General features: G+C 48.5%; 2 protein-coding genes across 2 annotated transcripts in view; both read left to right on the top strand.

Annotated features, from left to right (window-relative positions):
- LOC144931002 (alpha/beta hydrolase domain-containing protein 17B-like) overlaps nucleotides 1–19582 on the top strand; it is a 33548-nt gene extending 13966 nt beyond the window's left edge. Inside the window, exons 3-4 of the mRNA XM_078854860.1 lie at nucleotides 1447–1626; nucleotides 16114–19582. Coding sequence (XP_078710986.1) covers nucleotides 1447–1626; nucleotides 16114–16342 — 409 coding nt within the window. The 3' untranslated portion in view covers nucleotides 16343–19582. The remainder of the gene's footprint in view (nucleotides 1–1446; nucleotides 1627–16113) is intronic.
- A 2980-nt stretch (nucleotides 19583–22562) lies between these two features.
- The window catches only part of CEMIP2 (cell migration inducing hyaluronidase 2), a 57181-nt gene continuing 55859 nt past the window's right edge, over nucleotides 22563–23884 (top strand). The window contains exon 1 of the mRNA XM_078854856.1: nucleotides 22563–23052. The gene's annotated coding sequence lies outside the window, so the exon portion shown is untranslated. The remainder of the gene's footprint in view (nucleotides 23053–23884) is intronic.

The raw sequence follows: 23884 nt of genomic DNA, 5'->3' as shown, positions 1-23884 counted from the left end.
GTACGGTACGCAAGTTTGAAAATTACGAAGACGACGCGTGGTACGGTACGCAAGCTTGAAAATTAGGTGAACGGGAGAGAGACACACTAAAATTAAATAACCTAGCAAAATATCTAAATGTAATGTAATGCAACACAGAGAGTCGGTCAACACACAATTAACGCATAGCCTGGTTGATTACCTATTTCAAAGATTGCTAAGTTAGAATTTAAGTGTGAAAATTCCAAAGAGAGGACACAGGCAGAGAGAAAACAAAAAACCCAGAGAGAGAGAAAAAAGATAAGCTTAAAACTTCCCCGTAGAAGTGGTTCAATCTTAATTTTGATGGGAGACGAGAACTCAACAAACCTTAGAAACATAATGTGATGCAAAACCAGTCGGCCAACAATTTAATTTAGTTAAAATGTTTTATTTTATTTCTACATACGTGACTTTACCGAAATAAACCAATGAGTATAGTCATTTCTGCAGTCACGAAAGCTTCAATTCTATATTGTGTTTGTTGATTATCGCAGTGGTTAGCCGACTGCGCTGCACTGCAAACCCGACGACGCGAGTTCAATTCCCACTCGCGAACATCTGAACCAGTCCTGGGCCTCCCCGAGGGCGACTCGGTGCGATTTGTAAACATCGCCACTCGGGAGAGAGACGATGGCGGCCAGGCGTGGTGCTGGCAACCCACCACCTCTTGTGCTTTGCCAGCCTTCACAGGCGCTTGCTAACAACAACAACACTTGCTTACAAAAGTCTATTGAGGCTGTATGGGTTGGGGAGGGGCGTCTTTGTTTATCTTGAGGCTTGTTTATGGAGAATAGGATCCACCAGGTGGCTTCAGTAGTGATGTAATCAATCAGCCCTTCCATGATTTGAGGAACTGTCATGATTCAGTGGACAAAATGATATTTTTTTTGCCCTTGTCATGCACGTAAACTCCAAAGTCAATGGCTACAGAGTTATCATAACCCAATCGCAAAAAGCATCAAAAGTTGGTGGTTTCCAGTGCAGTTCGGCATGTCCTCATCTCCTTTTCACAGCCCTCTGCTAGTAATGGAAATTCCACATACCTATGGCATGGGTGAGACTGTCCAAAGGACATCCACACAACGGCCAATACTTGTATTACACGTAAGTTTTGATAAGTGTAAGAAACAAAATACATGTATTATCCCAGGTGTCAGTGCTAAAGGCTCCCAAGTGCCAGCGCTGATCTATAAATCTTTCCTATACTTTGCACTCCTGTAATTTTTGTATTGTGGTTGTAACGTCCTGACCTGCCTCTACTGGACATCTGTGAAAAAGAGCTTTATAGCTCATCGTATTCTTCCAGTATAAATAAAGATTCTGACTCAATGACTGTTTAACTGTTCCGTTCTTACCTGTCCTCCCCGCCTGGTCCCCTTGTCATCCTGTGCCCACACCCCCCTCCCCCTCCCCCCCCCCGGACAGGTACGCGGTGCTGCCCGAGAACATCATCCTGTACGGGCAGAGCATCGGCACGGTGCCCACGGTGGACCTGGCGTCGCGCTACGAGTGCGCCGCCATCGTGCTGCACTCGCCGCTCATGTCGGGCATGCGCGTCGCCTTCCCCAACACGCGCCGCACCTACTGCTTCGACGCCTTCCCCAGGTCGGTAAAGACGCCCGCGCGTCGCCAGGGCCGTGTTGTCTCACGGAATGTTTTCCTGGTTGCTCGTAGACCGGGGTAGTCCTAGAGACATCAGCACCCTGTAGAGGGTGGGGATGCGGGGCGGGGGGTGACTAGGCCTAAAATTAGCACCATGTGTGGAAACGTTGTCTGGGTTGCCGTGCCAGACAGACCCAAAATGATATGAACGGCCCCGCTTGTCGCGATTTGTCTGGGCGTTAACCAGGTTTCAAAATGACTTTTGTATTTCATTAGAATTTTTATTTGACCTTAATTCCAGAGATGTCGACACCGTTTGAAACTAGTTGGAAACAGTGTTAGACCAGGCTCGAAAGAAAGCTGTATCTGGTGTGGACCAATCAGTTTCAAAGACAAATGCATATGCTTGCAGAGTGTTTTTTTTTGTTTGCATTCTGACCACAAGTATTGTGGTTAATGCACACATGATGATTCCTTGTAAAAGGTTTCAGTTTGGTGTTTTAACATCTTAGCACCTGTTTTGTTGCCAGAAAAAATGAGAAAACCTATTCTGCATTCAGACACTTTTATAATCAGGATGCCAAAAGACCTCTAATTCTTGATTCAAATCTGCACTCCAAACCGTGACATTCATTGAATTACCACTTCTCCGTGACGTTGGCCAATGTTGGGGATTAAATCCACATCCCTTAATTGGTAGCCTATTATGCAATACGTTCACCACTAGGCCACTGCACATAGACTTCACACATGGTGAATGGTTTAATTTAATATGCATTATACTTTGTGTTGTGAAAGATGGCTTTCCATCTCCCCCTCATTCTGTACTAGCCCTGGCCACTGCATCCATTCATATACACACCCACCACGTGTAGGTTCGTTAAACAAAACTCCGCTCTATTGATCCTGTCTCTATTTTAATTAGTGTGTGTGTGTGTTAATAATAATTACTATAATGCTTCCAACACAACACACTTTTTACAGCCATTTGTCCACTAAGGTCTGGAGAAATATTCTACGCCCCTTATAATCAACACAGTGTGAGTGTCATACCATACTTGTCTAGCGGTGGTCACTGCGGGTTCGTGAAGGTGGGGGTGACGCCCCCTGGACCGATTCAGATATCGCTTGCCACTGATGTTAGCGGTGGCCGGGAATTGAACTTGGATCGGCGAGGTCACAGTTGGGCTCGCAAAATACTTCGCCACCGCTGTGCCCGAGACTGCAATGTTTTTTTATTAGATTATTGTTGAACTATTTCAATTGGTTCTTTCACCACGGGGCAGACAAGAGTGGGCTTGTGTCACATCGAAAAATTTTGGCCATTACTCTGTCGTGCTTTTTCATATCTAGAAATCAGATTCCCAAAGCTGCTGAGTCAGCATGGACGGAAGCGCCCGATATTTAGCATACAGACCAATGGGCAGACATTTTTTCTTATGAGCGGGCGGGAGCCCCTTGAGACTATAGATCTAGTTTTACAGGGAGAACCTGGGTTAGAAAGGAGCTACAGGGAAATGTAGTACAATATATAAATATTAAGCCTAATGCCATAAATAAACCCTTAAATTGTGTATGGTGTGTCAGATACTTGTCGCAAATGTATCTATACTGCCCTTGCGTATTGTCACATGGTGGGATGGCCATTACAATTGTAAAGTTCATATTGTGTAGTCTGAATATATCCATTCATCTAGAGCTCGATGTATTTCCGACCGTCATCACCTAGCCAGTGAACTGGAACACGTGCACCAAGCTCTCAAGATGAATGGATATTCAGACTACACAATCCATAAAGCTATCACCCCAACCGTTGGGAAAGAACCATCTGAGGACCCAATCAAAACCATCACCTTGCCATACATAGCAGGGGTCAGATTTCCAAAATCATGAGCAAACACAAGATCCAGGTTCTATTTAACATGTACATAAAATTCGTGATCTGATCCCATGTGTGAAGGATGTGATCCCTGACATGCAAATACCCCGGCGTCTACAAACTAAGCTGTGTCTGCGGCAGTAGGTACATTGGGAAAATTAAGCGACATGTCTCGGACCGTGTTCGTGAACACAAGGCAGATCTGAAACACGATAGGAACAATACCTCGGCCTTGGCTGATCATTGTTTTAATGTGGTGGGCTCACACGAAATTGATTTCTCTAAGACGAAGGTACTTTGCAAGCCCACTTGCTATTGACAAATATTCATTCATGAAGCCATCCATATATATAGATACAGACACAATTTAAACCGAGAATATGGGTACAAACTGAGAAAGCACTGGAAGGACGTTATCAACCAGTTTAAGTCATAATTGGCTATGATGTTCCCATCCTACCACCTTCCAATGTTAGTTGTGCTTTACGCCCATTTCAAACTTGCGCTTTCACAGTCACTTCGCATGCCGACCCCTTGGTTGTGGCTCTGCGATCTTCCATGAACCTGCTAATCTCTCTTTAAGATGCAAATTTTCACCTGGCAGCTCTTTGATTGGTGGAAAACCAAGGACCATAGGGTTGGCTGCCCACCACTTACATTTTCATTGGCTGCTGACATTCGGGCTACGCCTGTTTCAAACCCTTATAAACAGTTTGCCTTGGAAGCTAACCCCCCTTTTTCCTGAAGACGACCGCTTGTGTTGCGATCGAAACGTAGTTTTTTGTTATTTTTTGTTATTTTCTTTGAACCTATCTACGTGACTTGACCGAAAGACCCAAAGAATATGAATTCCTGCAGTCACGAAAGCTTTAAGTCAATATTTAATTGTAAAGTTAATTAATGAAACTTGATTTGGAGCTTTCGTGACTGCAGGAATTACTCTTTGGTTCTTTCGGTAAAGTCACATAAAAATAAATTAAATAATAGCTTACAACGTTTCGATTGCAACACAAGCAATCATCATCAGGTACAAATGAATGAGAAAACAAACCTAGTAAACTTAGAAATATGATGCAATACAACACAACAATCGGCTTACATAAGTCAACACCCTACCTGGTTGATTACATTCTTCCAAAGATTGCTAAATTTGAGAGCGAGACAAAACACAGACACACAGAGAGAGACAAACACCATAGGCACACAATCACTTAAGGCTTTAGAATGTGTCACTTCTGCTTGCTTAAGGAATACGTTGGGAGTGCAATTTAAAGGTAAATATCAAGAAGTGGTGGGGTGACTCAGGAGACAGATCACCGAACCAGCAAATGCTGAGATCCGAGATTCAAATTTGGGTTTCAGCCAAGTGCAATTAAAAGAGGTTCTCAAGTTTAGCCACCAATGACTGCCAAATACCGATTATATCAAGGTTGGTTCTTCATTTAATTTAGCAACGTTTCAAGTATAATTTTAAAAAGTTGACATTTCACTGCCACGCAATGAACATTCCTCCGCAGCGCAGTGCGCGGGAAGGAATCTCTCCTAATGTGCGAATACAAAAAAAGGTCACCTAAAGCCATCTCAGAGGCAGTTTTGTAACATCACCTTCTGTGGGCCGTTCTCTTAACACACAGGGTGATGAACTGATGTACAAGAGTTTGAGTTTGCACTTGGTCTCGTGACGTCTCATCATGAAGTTCCAACGTATAAAGTTGAGGCAGCATTACATAACTTGGTACAAGCACGTTTTATTTAATAATTTGTCATAAGTTATGCTTAGCTGGTCGTTAAGTGTGCACCCATGAGACCGGTCATACGCTCTAATCTTTCCCCCCCTCATCCTTCCTAAGTGCACACAGACAGGAACTCTCATTCGCCATTAATCAACAAGGTCGGCCGTTATCTGTGTCTTGGCACTGCGGTGTCGTAGGTGCTCCGTTAAAACAATTTGTGCCGTCCCATCCGCTTGTTCCCAGGCTGAACTCCCTGTCGCACGGAGAATTTATTTTATATTTAATCTTAATCGTAGCTTTGCATTGTGCCTCCTTCCTTTTGCATTATCATTGTCATTTCTTTTGGCAAGCGGAAGGTTTGAATTGGCGTAAATAGCACTGCAGTAAATAAAAGTGGAAACTCACTTCCCTTCAATGTGATCCAGTGGCTCGTGCACTGCGCTGTGAACCCTGCGAGTCGACTTCGGTGCCAGTTGATATCCGAAATGACCCTGATCTGCACTGACCATCGTGGTGAAGTATGGTCCAACAACCACGACGACTGGAACGGCACGTGAGTTTTTTTTATTCGGCAGTTGATTGACAAAAGGGCCGCTGACAAAAAAAAAACATTGTTTCCAGCTCACAATTGAAATTTCCCACGCGTGTTCTTTGCGAGCGCGAAAACTTCGCTACGCAGCAGTAAGTTGGCACATTGTCATGATCAGGAAGTTGTATTGTATATTTATTTGTTCTGGAGGGGAATGGGGGAGCCTGTGACGGCTGTTCCTCCCGACGACTTGAGAACATCTCGCCGCTGGGTTTATCGCGGGTGGGTTTACCATTCTCTTCCTGGAATAGCGTGCGTTCTCAGCCCTCTAACTTTTCGGCTCCACCCAGAGGCCGCGAGGGGTTAAACACACACCCCCGTTCACTTCACGCCCAGATTTGGCTAGCGTCGCGGTGTTCCACTGTTTTGTTTGCCGGGTTTTAGTGTCGTCATCAGTGGCTCCCTGGAATCTCTTTTGTTTAATACAAAAAGAAAAAAAATCCCCGTCTCACTTTCCCGTTGGCGATACGTACATGCGGGCACGGATGGGGAGATCAAAAGGTTTTATGAGGGGAGGGGTTGAACTTGTGAGTCGACACGCGCTTTTTCATTATTCGTTTTTATAATCTCCGCTAATGTCATAGCACCTTGTTTAATTATGACCATGTACGGCTTGCACTTTCGTGTATAACCTCAACACGGGCGCTACCTGCGCATGTCTTAACGTTCGTGTTCCTGTAAAATCATTGTCAAGATCGTCTGAAACCCGAAGGCGATGAAGGTCCACTTCTCCAGCCAGTCCTCCCCCATGGTCCGCCGTGTTATAGAAGGCCTCTTGCAAGCTTGAACCAGTGTCGCGACAGATCTAATGAAGCCACGAGACCCATTTACAATGTTTTGTACTTAATTATAAAACGAATGCAACTTTGTTATTTTGTCTCTGCTCTTATAATTCATGTTACAAAAGCAGTACAGGGGTGAGCAAAAACGCGACCAAGAACCACAGAATGAAATCTCCATTTTACAAATGCAGGTTTATGTTTTTGGCTAAACCTTTAATAGATTGCGCACGAGAGAACCTAATAACAGTTGGCTAAATTGCACTACTTCACAAATCATATAATTTGTTCATTTTATATTCCCACCATTATGACAGCACAAGGCTATTGCAAAGACACTTTCTCAAACAGTCTGCAATAGTTTCGCAGCCTGTGCACTGATGCCTTCTTTATTGAGGGTGATATTGGCACGTAAAATAAAGGTCGATCCATTGATTGACTCATGACTCATGTTGCTCTGTTTTCTCAATGAAGTCATTTGTGAAAACTGCCAATTTTTTTAAAAACACGTTTTCATTGCCTACCTTATTATCATCATCGTCGAGATCGTCAACATGTTTGTTATTGTGCGTTTAACTCAATAACCAAACAATACACAGCCGCCATCCTGTGTACGTGGCATTGTTGGCAAATGGCGCCACAGGCACTGCTGAGAGCCAGTACAGCGCACAGGCGAGGAGTGGTGGCACTGTGGATCGCACACTCCGTTACGATCCTGATAACTGGATTTGGTTAGTGGCAGCAGTGTGCAGTACCAGTGGCAATCAGGTGTCTTCAGCCTGACCTGGTCAGGGTCAATTATTACCTGGCATAGCTGAGTTTTGTTTTTTACAACTGGTCACGTGATCGTTGTATAATTTTTCTCCGTTTCCTTTTTTTACGTTCAGTCGTCTGGTATCCATGGATGCAGTCTCAAGACATCTGTTGAATGGATCACGCTCACCTGACCTAAACATTAACGTCAGCTCATGTAACAATTTTTACATAATTGTGTTTCTCAATAAAAAAAACGAACGTTGAGCTAGAGTTAATTATCAGTTTCAGGTTCCAAAGGTGATAACGGATAAAGCGGCGATTGTCTAGCCTATGGCCTCAGACTTTATTACTTCACAGCTCGGATTATTTTAACCCTATGAGAACTGTGTGTACCATTGCATTCACCTTTTCCTTTATAATTTCAGACACAAATGTAATGTGCACCAAGTGATAATGGCAGTTGTTTGGTAGTAACACTGATGCCATTTATTTACCTGTGAAAGCCTCTCAAAGTTTCAAGTCTCTTCGTTAATGAGATTCTTGCTACATTGGGGTTCTTCGGCCAATTACGTTTCTTTAGTTTCTGAGATCTGACGAGATTCCGGCGCTTTGGGTTATTTGGTTGTTGTGTATCGGGACCAAATCGATTAAAACCGACACGGCACAGGAGCACCCGACCCCACAAGCAATCTACAAACGACTATCTAGCTTCTTATTTTAAATCATTTACGTTTAAAATATATTTTATTGCCAGCTATATCCCACGTGTGTTGGCAAAGTCTTCGTTGCTGGGAAAATTAACCGTCTTTTTAGAGATCACCTTCAGTTAGCCGCGCGTCCCGTCGCGTCAGGAAGTGGTTCCGGAAGAGAAGGCTGCACAAATCTACTTCAGCCGGGCCTCGGTTACCCGACACCGTGCGGCACAACTTCGTGCCCTCCGCGAGAGAGCGATTCGCTACGTGTCGGCCATGTCAGCCATCCGATACGTTGATAAATTTTAATCCTCGGAGCTGCTTGCCTGAATTGAATGAAAAACCAGACTACTTGCGATCGTTTTTTGTGTCATGTAATTGGTGACTGAGCGAGACCCAACAACTCAGGGCAGCCGAGAAATGGGTTCCATCACAGGCAGCTCGCTCACGTTTTGAGTCCAGAAACTTGGTATTTTGTCCATCAATGGTAAGGAACATAGATATGAATACATTTTATCATCTGGATGAGGGCCTCATCCCGATGATACGTGTATTATATTTCGACGCACAATTTGATACGTGTATATAGTGAGCATGAAAATCAATTGCGGTCGTTCCCGTCAATCCATCGTCGCGTGGCACGATGCATCGTTGCGTCTTTTAAAAGCAAGAGACGGCCAAAAAAAAGAAGAATCTGCTCTTGAATTGAATCGTGACAAATCGTGACAAACCACGAACCGTGACAATTTGTCACGCTGTCTGCGGGAGTGTGCGCGCTGCGGCGGCGGCGTGCCGGGAGGTGAATTGCTTTACATGCCATGTAACGCACGCGCGCTCGCGGATGCACGCGGCGTACGCGATCGTGTGCGCACACGCGCGCGCTGCCCTTTCTCACGGCTCCCCAGCGGCCGCCCCTGCCAGAGGTACTTCGCAGAGCTGCTTCCTGTCTGAAGGAAACTCCCTTGATAAACCTTCTCACCGAGGCCCCCTCCACCCTTGCCCCTTTTCCAGCAGCTGCTCGCTGTGTGGTTTGGTTCGATGGCGCGGTGTTTGATTTCACACGTCCATTCTCTGGGAGAGGACCCCCTCTGCCAGACACGGGCTGGCCGCGTTGCGTGTGTCCGTCGTTCCCCTTTCATTTGAGACGGCATGGTGTTACAAAAACAGTTTGCCTCGAGTCGATATTGTTACCTTCACAAAGTAAATATTTGATCGTGGATATTGTACAAAACGTACGAGGGCCTCCGACAAAAACAACCGTGAACGGCGCTCCGCCTCGTTGGTTCTCGGAAGCTAAGCAGGATATATAAGCCTTGATGGTGCTTGGACCGTATGACCACCACACGCATTAACGGATTGTTATAGGCCGTGACGCTATGTGGTAGGCAGCGGAGGTGCCGTGCCGAATGCTTCATTTTCCTGTACTTCTGTGCACCTGCGGATATGCTCTCCATCTTCGCCAAGCCAGCACAGACCAGCGTGGCGAATTATGGTTAAATAACTGCCACAACCCACGCGGCTTGGTTGAGGCCCTCATCCAGCAGTGGATTGACGTTAAGATGTACAATTATTATGCCCAATTGGTCGCGAATATTGTCGAATTTCCAATTAAATACTTTCTGGTTTTGGGCGCAACGCACTTGCAGTCTTGTTTTAATATCTGAACTGACTTGTTTTGCGTATTCTGTTGTTGCCAACAAACCGAGTTGGAGAAGGCGTGCCGCTTGAAAATTACTTAAATAATTGGATCATTGAAAAAACAAACACACCCCGAGTTACACCTGTTTACGGTTGAGCAATGCATCGCTGTCAATTAAAAATCCCGCTTTGGGTTTTATTTACTCGGGTGTTCAAGTAGTTTGTGTGCAGAGACCTGAAGGGTATAATGCCTTGGGCGCAAATCCATAGCTCAATCATGTCCTTGTGCTGTAATTACCGATTGTGCATGACAACACCGCTACGTGACGAATGTAGGTGCCCACACTCCCCCCAGCTGTTAGGTTCTGTGCAGAGTTCTGCTTCCTCTGTTGAGGGCGTGATCGATGTTGGGTCTGAGAGACACGGGAGGGGGGGTGCCCCTGCCGGGCAAGCGGTGGGTGTGTGGCTGGTTTGTTGAGTGGGTGGTAGTGCTGGGTAAGGACGGAGGGGCTGATATGAGCGACGGCTCCAGGTTTCCATCCAAAGTGTTGACTTTTGCGTGACTTGCTCGTTAGTCAAGGGCTTCTGGCTGTCAGCCGTCCGAAAGAGACGGAGCTTGTGCAGGAGGGATCGGGGTGCCCGTTCTCTTGTTCCAAAGATGATATGTGAAGAGAAGGAGAAAAAACGAGGATGTGCAGCATTTCAAAATTTGATCCATCTCGACACGATCGTTGAAGTTTTGTATGACTTCACTGGAGAGCAATGCCACCATAGTGGTGTACTTAAGCACATGCTGAACCTCTCTGGAATTTAGAGTTTGTGTGTTTTTTTTTGCGCATCTGCGTTGTGTGTGTGTGTTTTTTTTAAAAGCAGTTTTATTACCCCACTTTTCCCCCCGGTTCTTCCTTTGCATTGCAGCTAAAAATAATGGCGCCATATGGTCCGCCCGTATTCCCCGGGTTATTGCACTTGAATTGGTAAATTACGTTTTAGCTTTTTAACCCGCGTGGGATAAATCACTCAAACGTGAGTTCCATGTGCACCATATGACTCCGTGGTGGTGAGAAAAATGGGGTTTCCCCCCCCACCACCATGAATTTCCTTTGTGGGGGGGGGGGAAGATCAGCGCAACAATTACATGTGCTCTTTGGCTGCAATAATTAGATGAATGGGATCATTGAGCGTGTAAAAGCCGAGCTCTCGCGGATGATCGCGAGCCGTCTGCGCGCTCGCAGCATCGTCGATGTGCTCTGCCATTTGCCCAGGGTCTGGCTTTCATTGCTGAAAAATCTCCAGCGTGTCCCTCCGCCGCCGCCGCCGCACTCGATTTGCGTGGGAACCTGAAGGTGTCTTTGTTTAGCGTGGCTCGTAATTGTGATTCCTTTTATTTTTGAGTTCCTTTGGGAAGAAATTGGTGTGTGGGGGAGGGTGGGAGGGATGGTGCAATGGGGGTCAGGATACCAAAATAAATAAAATTTCCTAAAGTGCTGATAGGGAGCTCAGGTGTATTGTCTATTAACTACTCTACCCCTCTGGCCTTTCAATGTGCTGTAAACAATCACCCGAAATGTCACCTATGACAGAATTTTTAGATTTAACGCGGTGATTTTGACGATTACGTTGAGGATTTTTTTTCTGGAAATAGGATGGTAAGAGGTGTGTAGCGGTGGTCTGGTGGTCACGCAACGACGCAAGTTCAATTACCAACCGTGGCTAATTTCAGCGGCGAGTGATTTATTTTACCGGTTCTGCCCCCCCCACTACACCACACATTCACCAACCAGCACTAACCAGTGTGGTGAAGTACGCTCGAATTTCCCCCATGACCAGCACTGCAATGCCTTTGACAAAAGGGTGATAAAACAAAGTTGTAAAAATGCAATGATGAAGCGATGCTGGCGGTTGCCTTCTTGGCCGACCGCTGTCCGCGCTTCCCGAGGTGCTGTCGTTAAAAGTTCTGCCCATCCTTGTTCGTGAGTTCTGCCTGCCCCGGGGTGTCCGCCGCTGACGCTCGGCCGCCGCTCTTGTCAGCTCCCCCCCCTCTCCCCACTCCATCTGTGATCTGTGTTGCTCAGAAGCTGACCTCGGGAATCCTTTGCACAGCTGGGATCCAGCGCGATTGCTTTCTCACAATGGCCCAGTGTTGAAATCGGCACGAGATTCCTCTGTGATCCTTGCCGCCTGTTAAGCAGAACAAACCCTGCCCTGCAGTCAGACGTTGGCCTCCTTGCCCCATTCTAGGTGGCGTTTGTTGTTCTTCTGCCGCGGGTTGCTTATGCAGGAGCGGCTCTCCCAGCCACCGCTAGAAACAATAGACAAGACGCTCCGTTGTTGAGAGCACTGCGCGTGCGCTTGTGCCTATGTCTGCGTGCGCGTGTTTGGGGAGCGGCAGTGTAAGCGGTTGAGCTGCGCTACGAACCCGGCGACCCGAGTTCGATTCCTGCTCACGGCCAACACCGCTGACGATTATCTGAAACGGTCCTGGGCCTCGCCTAGGTCGACTCGGCCTCAAATGAGTACCCGGTGCGGTATGTAAACTTCGCTACTGGGGAGACGAAGGCGGTCGGGCGTGCTGCTGGCCACCCACCCCCTTGTGTGCTGTGCCGGCCTTCATAGGTGCTCGCTAACAGCACTTGCCCCTACAGTCTGTGCAGGCTATACTGGGGGATCTTTGTCTTTGTGTGTACGCGTTCATATGTGCACATGCGTGTGTGCTCAAACAGTCTGTTAAAGGCAACATGGAGGATCTTGGTCTTTGTTGTATAACTGTGTGTGTGTGTGCCCATTCTTGTGTGTGTTGGCGTGTGTACGTGTGTGGTTTAGGAGAGCTGCCGTGTAGCCCTTAGCTGGCGGAGGTGTGGTTGGGGGTCGACGAGGGGGGTTCTGGTTGTAAAGGAGCCAGACCCCTGGTCTCAGGGGCAGCATCCTCTGCCAAGATTCGCGTTCTTGCACTGTACACTCAGGTTCAGCGAGCGCTACTCTACAAAAATTTGTCAAGTTTCCCTTCTGGGTAAAAAAAAAACTACGCGCATTGCAGAATGATGCAGTGCACGATGTATTTTTTGTTTTAAAGTCCACATGAGCACGATCAGTGGAGCGTGCAGCCATTAACCCTCATCCCCCCCCCCCCCCGTGGGTCAATGGATTATCGCGATTCAGGGGTTGCCATTTGATTCCCGCTTCGATTCTTTTGCATACCGTAGCTGTGAATGGTAGCATACGCTCCAGTGGCTGGCTGCAGGGGTTACCCGAGTTCATTACATACAGCATGTTTAACATGTACAACTATTTTTGTCAATACACTGCTGGATGAGCCCCCCCCCCACCGCATGGGTTACGTAGTTTACTTTACAAAACTTCGCCGTGCTGGTCAGTGAAGGCGGCGTACTGTGCGATAATGGATTTTGCCGCACCGACCTCTGCTTACAACGCAGCCCCTCCGATTCCCCCGCATCTCCTGATTAGCACGGTCGGCTACGTACGGTGCGAAAGAAGTTCAACGTGCTTGCGCGTACGTGTATACACGCACGCAATTCGATGTGTGTATTGGAAGCTTAAGAATAGATTATCAATCGACGATCCGACGCGTCGTTTACACCCCCCCCCACCTCCGCCTACCGATAAACTCGCAGTTTAATCATCGTTGGCCGTCCAGACCATAAAGGGGCACTCGCACCGCTACCGCTAAATAAGGTGCCCTAATAGTTTGCAGATATATACAGAAACTAAATAGCTCGACACATTTCCCCCCAATTTCATTGCAAACCTTGCAGTCTCCTACGCCAACTGTGCCCGTAAAGGGGTCGTGTCTGCTTGACCTCGGCGTCCGACGCGCGGTCACGCTGGCTGTGAAAACCCTGCAGAGCTGAACACCGCGTTTCCTGCACGCCCAGCCAGCATCGCCCTTTTCTTTTCGCTATAAAGTCTTGCCATCATGAAAACTTGAATCCTGTTATTCGGCTGATGGAAAGGGAGGGGGGCCGGAGGTGGGGGTGGGAGCAAGGGTGTTGTGCAGCGTGCAGGATGGGTTACTGTGGGAGCAAAAGTGCTGAAAGGTTGAATTCTTGGACCATTATATTAAATACAAACGCTTAAGCTGCAACTAATATCAATTTGGCAGTTCTCCGAGGCCCATCGGAGAGGATGGAGGGGGGAATTTGCGAGTAATTGAAAACACAGCCCCGGTTCCCCACCTCTCTCCGGCAAAAGTTTATTCTGCAGCCGAGGGGGGGGGGCACTCTGTGGGCCCTCCGTGGGCCCTGTGCGGGGAGAGCCGACGCCGCTGGCGTGGCGGCGTTGTTTGCCAGGAGTGACGTGAAAATTTTGCTTTCATAAGGGAAGGGGAAGGAACTCTAAGAGGGGCGAAATCTGCTGCAATCGTCTCAAAATGTTGTTATTGCTGGTAATTTGTGGGGGGGGCAGAGGTTTGGGGTGCAAACGCTTGACCTTGACGTCGTTATGTAGATGACGGGAGCTGGTCCCGCACTGTTGTGATTGTGGCGAGTTACTGCCCATTATCATCTGTGTATGCAGGGGAGGCACGAGCACTGTACATGAAGCGGCTGTTGATGCCTTCGAATGGATGATCAAAACTAAATCAGAATCTTGATTTGCACTGGAGAAATCCGATGAGCTACGAAGCTGTTTAGCACGTGCCGCTATGTTTCGTCGGTGGCTTTTTAAGCGCGATACGGCAGAGAGCGGCAGGAGCATTTTTTTTTATTTGAGAAAGGCTAAAGTTCTCGTGGGCTTGTACATTTATTTGTCTAGAACTTGCTCTAGAATGTGATTTCCTTTCGGACGTTCCTTTGTTTCCTCTCGCGGCTTTGTTTGCCCGTTGTTATTGTTTGGCTCTAATACCTGCGAGAGTGGCGCCGATCGCCGGCGCTGAGAAGACACGGCGCACATCCCGCGCGCGTGGAAAGGGGGTGGTGGGGGTGACCGGTGACGTCGGCGGGATGTTTGTCCGGAGGGGTAAAGCAAAAAGAAATATGAGGACAGATCGTTCAGTCGGGACGTGACTAAATATGACTCAGAATGTCCCGTGACATCACGCGCTTTCAAGTTGACCCACCTTGTTGTATAATTTTAAAGGAATTGGAATTAAAAGCCGTTGGCGCAATCGTGCGTGTCAACCTTTTTAACTCGAGCGCGTCATGATGCGCGGGAAAGATGTCGCCGCAAATACTGCAGCGCGCACGCACGCTCCCCCAAGGTGAAACGCGTGAAGGCTAAGCAGCATCTTGTGGTGGGTGTGGGAGCTGGGGGGGAGGGGAGGGAGAAGGAATTCACATCAGGGCGCTAGTAGAAATCGATTTGCATGCAGCGGAATGATTGCCCACACTCCTATGGGCGTACGAGTTGCTCCGATGCAATTGCACTTGCAAGGCAGTTGTGATTTATGGAGCATTTACGTGTGAATGCCTCGGAAGACACTGTACAAATAGGGGGAAAGCGCACCCATCTGGAAATGATAATAATCATTTGCATTTGTAAGGCGCATTTCATCTAAAAAAGGTTTTTTTTTGGTTATTAAATAGGGTATCCAGATGTTTTATAGTCAAAGTGCATTTGAAGACGCTTCATAAAGAGGCAGTCATCGGCAGAAGAGGGTCCTTGAGCCTGAACACAAACAGGGGTCCTCAGGAGTGTGGATGGCATGAGGATAGAAGGAAGTTCCAGTGGGAGCAGCAGCAGCTGAGAGCAACCTCCCGCAAAGCGAAGGCAATCTTTGAGATTCGGCGATCGTCTTTTTGCGCCAGTCAAGGTGTTTGCCCAACTCTAAGGCACTGTTCTTCAGTGGCTGTTCTTCCACGCTGCATTTCGCAATACACCGGCCACCAGATGTACAGTGTTAACCTCTGTTTGTGGATACTGTGTACTGGTACACAGACACTTTCCGTAATCGCACAAGTCTAAAGCATTTACCCCAATAACATGACTTGCCATAGGAAGGAAGAAATGTCCGTTCCTGGTGTAAATCGCCAATTTGGATGAGCGCATCGTCTGATGCTTATCCGAGCCTGGGCGATGCTTGGATTATTTGACACCATCGTGAAATGATTTCTGTTTATCTCAGCGTAGCTGTCTGATATGTTTACAGGTCGTGCGGCGTGCTATTCGTCACGTCCGATGTTTCGCTCCACATACAGGGAGGAGCTCGTCAGGACATTACGCCGGACGACACGCGAGTCCAACCCTAACTTTATCGGAGAGTTGTGGCAGCGTAACCCACGAAAAATTACGCAGCGGTATCTCTCCGATGCTGTTCTCATTTCCGAATGCGTTTTCTCTCCTCCCCACCCCCTTTCCCAACACTCACGCACGCACCCGCGTCTGTCTGCCCACCCACCTGCCCACCCATCCACCCACCTGATGGCGACTTTACCCCCTTGTCCCGCCACGGGCCGAATCCGGGCAACAGCATCGACAAAATCTCTCAGGTGTCGTCGCCGGTGCTTGTGATCCACGGCACGGAGGACGAGGTGATCGACTTCTCGCACGGACTGGCCATGTACGAGCGCTGTCAGCGCGCCGTCGAGCCCCTCTGGGTGGAGGGCGCCGGCCACAACGACGTGGAGCTCTACGGCCAGTACCTGGAGCGCCTCAAGCGCTTTGTGACGCAGGAACTGCCGCAGAGGAGCGTGCCCTGACCCCCGAAGGTCGCGGCCACCGCCGCCGCCACCATCACCACCGCTGCCAACAAAACCACAAAACCTTGGAAGGTTCCAGAGGAAGAGGGACTGGCAACGTTGGACTGGTTGGTGTGTTACGAGTGGCAAGCGCGGGGAGCTTGGCGAAAGCGCACAACTTACAACCTTTCCAGTAATCATGTAAACAAAGGGCACTGACGAAAAGATAGTGGTTCACATTGCCACTTGTTTATAAGAGCATGACTGTTATTTTTGTGGGGTTTTTATTTTTCTGTTCTTTTCTCCTGTGGCCAGATCTCTCTTTTCCTTTGTGTGTTCTCCCTTCCTACCTCTCTCTCCTGTTTTTCGTTGTTGTCATTCCTGTGAAGCCGGCTGTGAAATGTTTATAGTCAAAACGGTGCGCAGTCGTCGCGTGGTCCTGTGTGTTCGAGCAGACACAAAACTATGCAGTAAAACTTGCTCTCGTTTCGGAGAGAGCGCGAGCTTAAGCAACTCGTCTCGCCTTGGGAAGTCTGGTCGCGCGGGAGAGGAGAGAGAGGAGAGATAGGAGAGGAAGGGATGGGAGAGGAGAGAGAGGAGATGATGAGAGAGGAGAGGAAGGGATGGGAGAGAATAGAGAGGAGTGAAGAAATGAGAAAAGAGGAGAGAGTCAAGAGGGAGAGAGAGAAGGGGGGATCTCAATATTTTGCGAGTTTGTACAAAAGTGTAGCGCAAGGCCTTATCAAACGAGCTGTGAAATGCTGTGACGCCTGATTTTTAGTGTTTTGCGGTTCGCCGACGGAGAAAGAGGGGGGGTGGTGGTGGGGGTGTGTGAGATTTCTCGTTATCGGTTGAATGTGTGTACAGGTTTAAAAACACAACGTCCGTGCTCTGCTGTCGAAAAACAAAAACCACACACACACACAAGTTGCACAAGAAACACGAGCGAGAGAGAGAGACGCAAAAGCGAGTCGTTGAGGAATATCTCAGGTGCTGGAGCGTGGCGCACCCTCTTAACCCCCCCCCTCCACCTTGGTTCTGGTAGGGAAATTAACAACAAGCGCTGTCGACTGCAGAAACGGAAGACGCATTCAAATAGCCTGCTGCATTGAGACTTGCGGTCTTTCTTGCAAGTGCGTAAATCAAGGAGGTGTCCGCCTACGGCTTTTCATCTGCATGTAGAAGCGACAGCGGTGTAGGAAACAATTCACTTCTAATTGTTACATTTATTTAAGGAACGTTTCTTTTCTTTTGTGCCGTGGTTTATAAATCGCTAACAAGATATGTTGATGATCGTTGAAAGTATTTATCCGCCTGTGCTTTGACGATGCAAAAAAAAATATGCAACTGCTTCGGGAAAACAACATCGGGGGGGAGGGGTGGGTGGAAGGAGGCTCGATTTCTCTCTCGAGCGTGCGAAACCGTGCAGTTTGAAAATTATTTTCGCTATTTCTCTCTTTTCGGTAGCTGTTTTTGTGCATGTTTAGCGGCTTTAATAGAAAGAAAAAAAAACTAATCTCATCTCTTGGTGAACACACGGTTGCAGGAAGTCGATTGCAGGTACTCGTTAAAACTTCGTGAGAAAAACCAACGGACCTCTGCAATGTATGTTTAAAAAAGCGGACCACGTGATTTTTTTAAGTTGCGTATATTTTGAATGCCAATTGCTACTGCGTTTAAGTGTGGGGTTTTTTTTTTACATTGTGTACCGTCGTGAAACATATTGAGCCTTTATCCCGTGGTGCTCATTGTGAACTTATTGGAAATGTTTTTTTTCATAGCCTAAAGCGCTCGATGAAATATGGTTGGTTGTGTGTTTTTTTTTACTTTTTTTTATTAATAATAAAGCATTTTGTTGTTGTTAGGAGATTTTAATGAATTTGACAGGTACTGGTGTGTAAAAGTCATGTGTATTAATTGGTGAGCTGTTAATCTTTGTGATGCTGATATTTCTGTTCTCCCCTTTATCCATTTTTTTTGCTGATGCCCCCACTGTTTACATCCCTTTTGCAGGCCTGCCGAGTGGCTTTATCCCAATAACGAATAAACAACGTTTGGCAGCTGTTTAAAAAAAAGTTATAACAACGCTAATAACCACAGCAACAAACAACGGGATATGAATGGATCTGTGCGGAGCTGCCTTAGAAGTTCCTGGTGGCACGGGCAGGGGGGGGGGGGTGGCTGGAGGTCCGTGGCAGAATGCCACTTGGGGCCCTCTTTTGCAAGGCCCGTTGTGGGGCCCACTTTTTGTGCGAGGTCTGGGGAAAATGCCCCCGCCCACCCGCCGCCGCCACCCAATCTCTTCTAAACGTCCCTGGGTCTCTGTAATAATCGCCTAATAGAGAGGGACCCTCATTAGCTATCGCCCGCCTTAGGGTTGTTTGTACTCGGGGAAAAAGGCGGGCCGCAATGTAACCGAACGGACCAATTTTGGAGTGTGGCTCATCCCCCCCCATCCCCCATGAGCGTGATTCGTGCCGTCCATGCCGTGTCATTGAAGGGTTTTAATGCTTTGGTGGAATTTCTCCTCGGGTTTTTTTCTTTCTGGGGGGCTGCGGTGGGGAGGGGGGGGGGGGCAAACAATCCGCACCCCCCCCCCCTTTACCCGTGCTTGGTTAGAGGTGGTGGAACCAAATGGCTGAACGCTTCTGAACGTGCGGGGCTCAAACTGGCACCGTCAGGACGTGTGCGGGGACGTGAAAAACGCGACCTTAACTTATTTTAAGAAGAAAATAATAATTCTTGAAAACAAAAATATATTACGATGACAGAATAACGGTACGCCACTTTTCCATTTTATCCTGAAACGTTTGGAAGAAAATTAACGGAGACGGAAACCGTTGGCTACGTAAAACGGGGGTTTCAGAAGTACGAGTGAATAACACTAATCTTGGACGGCGATGCGATGTTGCCAGCGGCATGTTTTTTATATACGGACACGACGGTCGAAGGGGTACGTTTCGTTACTGATGCGCGGCACGCCAGAACCACGCGAAGCGAATGCTGTATGACCACGCCTCCACCTTTTAATGCTTTTTTTTCTCAATTGTGAATGTTTGACTTTTATTATTAAAGGAGAACACTTTGGCAGAAGTAAATGTGATTGTTTGAGCGCGCCTTGTGTACAAACCGTGCATTCGGCCAAAGATTGCACATTTTGCGTGTGCGTGCGTGTGTAGACTCTGTTGACCGTTAGGACGATTTGTCGCTTACGAAATGTTGCCTGTTGTTGGGTGCACAATTTTTTTTCTTTATGGAATAAAAAAAATGGAACAAGAAAACGAAGGTGCCCGCGTTTGAATGATTTTCACTGCCGTTACGTAAAGTCCGTCGTCACGCCGGGTTACACGACTGCGGCCTTCCGTTATTGGTCGGCGAGTGAATTATTATTACGAATCTTTTCTGTAAAACAAAATATTCGTCTGCTTGCGAAAAGTAACCGAGTTATACCTGACACCGGCGGTGGCATTGAATTGCGATCGTTTTGATTCGCACTCGGATTCAAATGTTCCATAATACAGTTTTTACGTGTGGATATTGCTCACGAAAGCCTACGTGTTTAAACAGATTCAAAATTAGTTTTACGCATGTTGAGGTTCTTTCGCACCGTACGTAGCCAACCGTGCCAATCGTTGGCGTTGTCGCCTCTGCTATTTCTCGGTTGTTATTTTCTGTTTGTACAGTTTTGGTTTGCTCCCTTGGGTCTAAATTTAACATTCGAACGTGATCCCCTTCTATTTCAAGTTGTGTCTGTCGTCAGAAGTGGCATGACAAGCAGCGCGTTGCTACATCTGAGAGCGCAGAAACCACCATTATCATCGCGGCAAATTATATTATTTGTTGCACATTTACAGTTATTTTAACCTTAACGCGTCGATACCGGCGACGTATTATCCGCACCAAGTGATACTGCAGTCATGCCAGATAATAATGCCCCTTTATCCGCAAAAGCCTTTAACGAGTCAACAACTTAAGGTTGAGTCTCGCATCGAGATGTTTGGCCTATCATTTTTGTTTTCTTCTTAGTGTTTTGGTTCGGGTCACAATCTCACGTAGGATTATTTCTGTTCCGTGTCAATAATGTCCGAGGCTCATAGAGCCAGACTAAATCATCTCATCATTCTTGAAGTTCACTGTTAATTCTTGAAGATCCAAGCCATGCCACATTTAGGATTCTTAGTGTTCGCTATTATCTCCCGAGGTTCACAACCGTTTTTTGGCATCATTGGAAGGGTCGGTGTTGATGCCCGAGGCTCGCATATTCAGACTGTGGAGGAGTTCCTATCCCTGGGCAGTGTGCTCATGGCCAGCTCTGGTTTGGCGGCAGACTTTTTTTCCGTGAACCAGTCGAGCGGGGTTTACTTTTTCATCGGCTGAATAACGCCATGTGGAAGGCATCTGCCTTGTCACCAATCTCCATGTCTTCTTGACCCGAACTCCATTCCCTCTGTGTGTTTAGGAAAGATAGAGACATCTACGAGAGCAACTGCGTTGCCTTGAAACCTCGAGCATTCAGGCTGTACAAACGATCCAAGGCGTCCGCTTTGCCGAGGAGAATGTGCGACGTCGGCTCGAGAGGAGGTGGGGGACTGCATGTGGTACAGGAGCACTTTTTTTTGCTGAGTGGACTTGCCGATGACCGGTAACAAAGCGGTGTCAAGATCGGCCTCTGTGGAGGAGGCTCGTGAACAACGCTTACTGGGCAGTTGAAGGAAATCGCTCCCTCAAGAACAATGGGAGGGAGGGGGGAGGAGCGACGCTCACGTCAAACGAGCAGGGAGCCGAGCGACTGAAGCACAGCGAGTTGGCGTAATTCGCACGGCCCTTGCAGCAACATTTAAATCCGAGCCGTGGATTAAACACATTCCTGCGGAGGGAGCTGGTAGGAACGTTGGGTTGCTCGGTCAATGGCCAGGGTCAACGGCGGCGTGGTGTATTCCGCAAATATGGCCGACTGTGAGGGCGGGCACAAGCCGGCGTGAGTAGGTTAAACGTTGAGTTTTATAAGGGCACCACGGGGTGACCAGCCCCTCCCTACACAGCCCCACCCCTCCCTCCCCACCCAGCCCCACCCCTCCCATTTTTTTATGCACGACGGACACAATAATCCCCTGTGGGCTGGTGTAACCAGGAGGTTCCTACCAGTATTACTCTATTATCCGGGTTTCCAACCCCCCAATCAAACCCCCAACAGTGGGGTAGGGGGGGTAGGGGGGGGGTAGGGAATATTTTCCGGAACTCAGCCCCGGACAGCCTCCGGCTAAATATCACGCCCTGATCTGGCCCATTGCCTTCCTCCACAATGCTCCGTGGAGTGGATATCCGTATCTTGTTTGACACAGGCGTGCATTATTTGGTATCCCTCAAGTTACCGTGGTGCTGCTGTGGAGTCCAATTAACTAGCTGATTACACGCGTTAATTGTGCAGCCTCTTGGCATGTGTGAGAGTATTAATTCCTCCATTAGGTGCTCGCTAACATCACCTGCACCTAACAGTCCGGTTAGGGGGATTGTTGTTTTGATCTTTGTGCAACAACATTGGCGCTGTAAATGCAAAAGGTGTGGTAGTGGCCACGCTACCATCTCGTGTGCCGATTCGGCCTTAATAGGCGCTCGCAAACAGCGCTTAAGCTAAACTATATTATTTTACTTTACCAGCCCACTGAGATATATAGCTAATTTTTCAGAAGCGACCAGGTCACGAATGATAGCTTAACGAAGTGGCTTATGACATGGAAATGTATATCAGTCAAATACTCTTAACGCGTGTTTTGAAAATGTGGAGGGAAAAACCGGAGGACCCGGAGATAAATCCACGCGGCCACGGGGAGAGAGAGAGACACGCAAACTCCAAATATACACCAGGCGGGCAGGGTCGGGATCGGGATCGAACTCACGACCTCCTGTATACCAGGCGAGATAGTTAACATCTCACCACCGTGGTACCCCAACAGTCTGTACAACTATATGGGGGGGAGATATTGGTATAATTTATATATATAATATATATATAAATTGTGCTAACACATTCCTAGCTCCGACCGCGCTCCCCGCAGACTCCCAACCGCTCAGCCGTGTCCGTGACCCAACTACAACCCCCACGCATCACCACCGCCACCACCTCCCGCACCCCCAACCTCCCTCCTCTCTTCGTCTCCCGCCTCCCTCCTCCCTCCCACCCGGGCTGAAGTTATCGCCGGCCGAGGAGCAAGGGAAGACGGAGGGGGGAGGGGGGAGGGGGGAGGAGGGGGCTCGCGTCTTCTGAGCGCCGAGTGCATCGAGCGGCGCCAGGATGAGCGCTTCGGGGTCGTTCCGTCTCCTGGACGCGTCGCGACCCCCCCGTGCCTCTTCCGCGCTCGTTCCGCTCGCCACGTCATAAATACCGCGGACGCGTCGTCTCGTCGTCGTCGTCGTCACTGTCATCGCGATCGTACCGAGGCGGGCGGGCGGGCGGGCGTATAAATGCGGAGCGCGGTCGAAAGGAAATCTGCGGAGAGAAGAGACAGCAGCGCCGTGCGGTGGAAGCCACCCGGCCTTATCCTCCCCTCCGCCGCGACCTCTTCTTCCTCCTCCTCCCTCTTGTGTTCCTCCTCCACCTCCTCCTTCTCCACCTCCCCTCGCTCCACCGCCCCCCTCCCTCCCCCCGCGCCGGCTACCGTCAACTCACAAGCGTCGCGCGTCGGCCTCCGAACGCGTCGAGTCATCTTCTCCGAGCAGAGTCCATTGAGAAGGTGAGCGCGAGATTCGCACCGCGAGATTCGCACCGCGTGCGCGATGATGACTATGGATGCGCGGCGCAAGCTGAGAAAGGCGCGGGGGGGGGGGGTCACAGCTGTCTGCTGTTGCTGTTGTTGCTGTTGTTGTTGTAATCGTTACTGCTGTTGTTGTTGTTGTTGTCTCGATGAATGTGCGCGCGGTCACGTTGTTCCACCCGAACGAGAGACTCGATCAGTAACGAGCAGACGTCGCGTTCGTAGACATTACCATGATCGACGTCATTTGTAGCAGCAGCAGCAGCTGCAGTATTCGTAGCACACTCATCAGCAGCAGTCAACAGCAAAAACATCAGGAGCAGCAGAAGTATCATCATTTCCATTATCAGCAACCGCTTCCAAAGCAAACGTCATCATCGGCAGCAGCATCCATATGATTATCACAATCAGCATTAGCAACATCCATAGCAAATAATCATCATCAGCAGCAACAGCAGTCGCGTTCTTAACACAATCACCAGCATCCCTACCATGAGCATCATCATCATCATTATGACTCGGACACTGAATTATCCGATCTCGTGTGTGATAGGTGCACGCGCGTGCGTGCAAGTGTGTGCGTACAAGTGTGTGTGCGTGCAAGTGTGTGTGCGTGCAAGTGTGTGCGCGTGCATGTGTGTGTGCGTGCAAGTGTGTGTGCGTGCACGTGTGTGCGTCCAAGTGTGTGCGCGTGCAAGTGTGTGTGCGTGCAAGTGTGTGCGCGTGCATGTGTGTGTGCGTGCACGTGTGTGCGCGTGCATGTGTGTGTGCGTGCACGTGTGTGCGCGTGCAAGTGTGTGTGCGTGCAAGT

This window comes from Lampetra fluviatilis, chromosome 3 (genome assembly GCF_964198595.1).
Source record: "Lampetra fluviatilis chromosome 3, kcLamFluv1.1, whole genome shotgun sequence".
NCBI lineage: Eukaryota > Metazoa > Chordata > Hyperoartia > Petromyzontiformes > Petromyzontidae > Lampetra > Lampetra fluviatilis.
The sequence above is the reverse complement of the archived record's forward strand: the minus strand, read 5'-3'. Positions and strand labels throughout refer to the sequence as shown.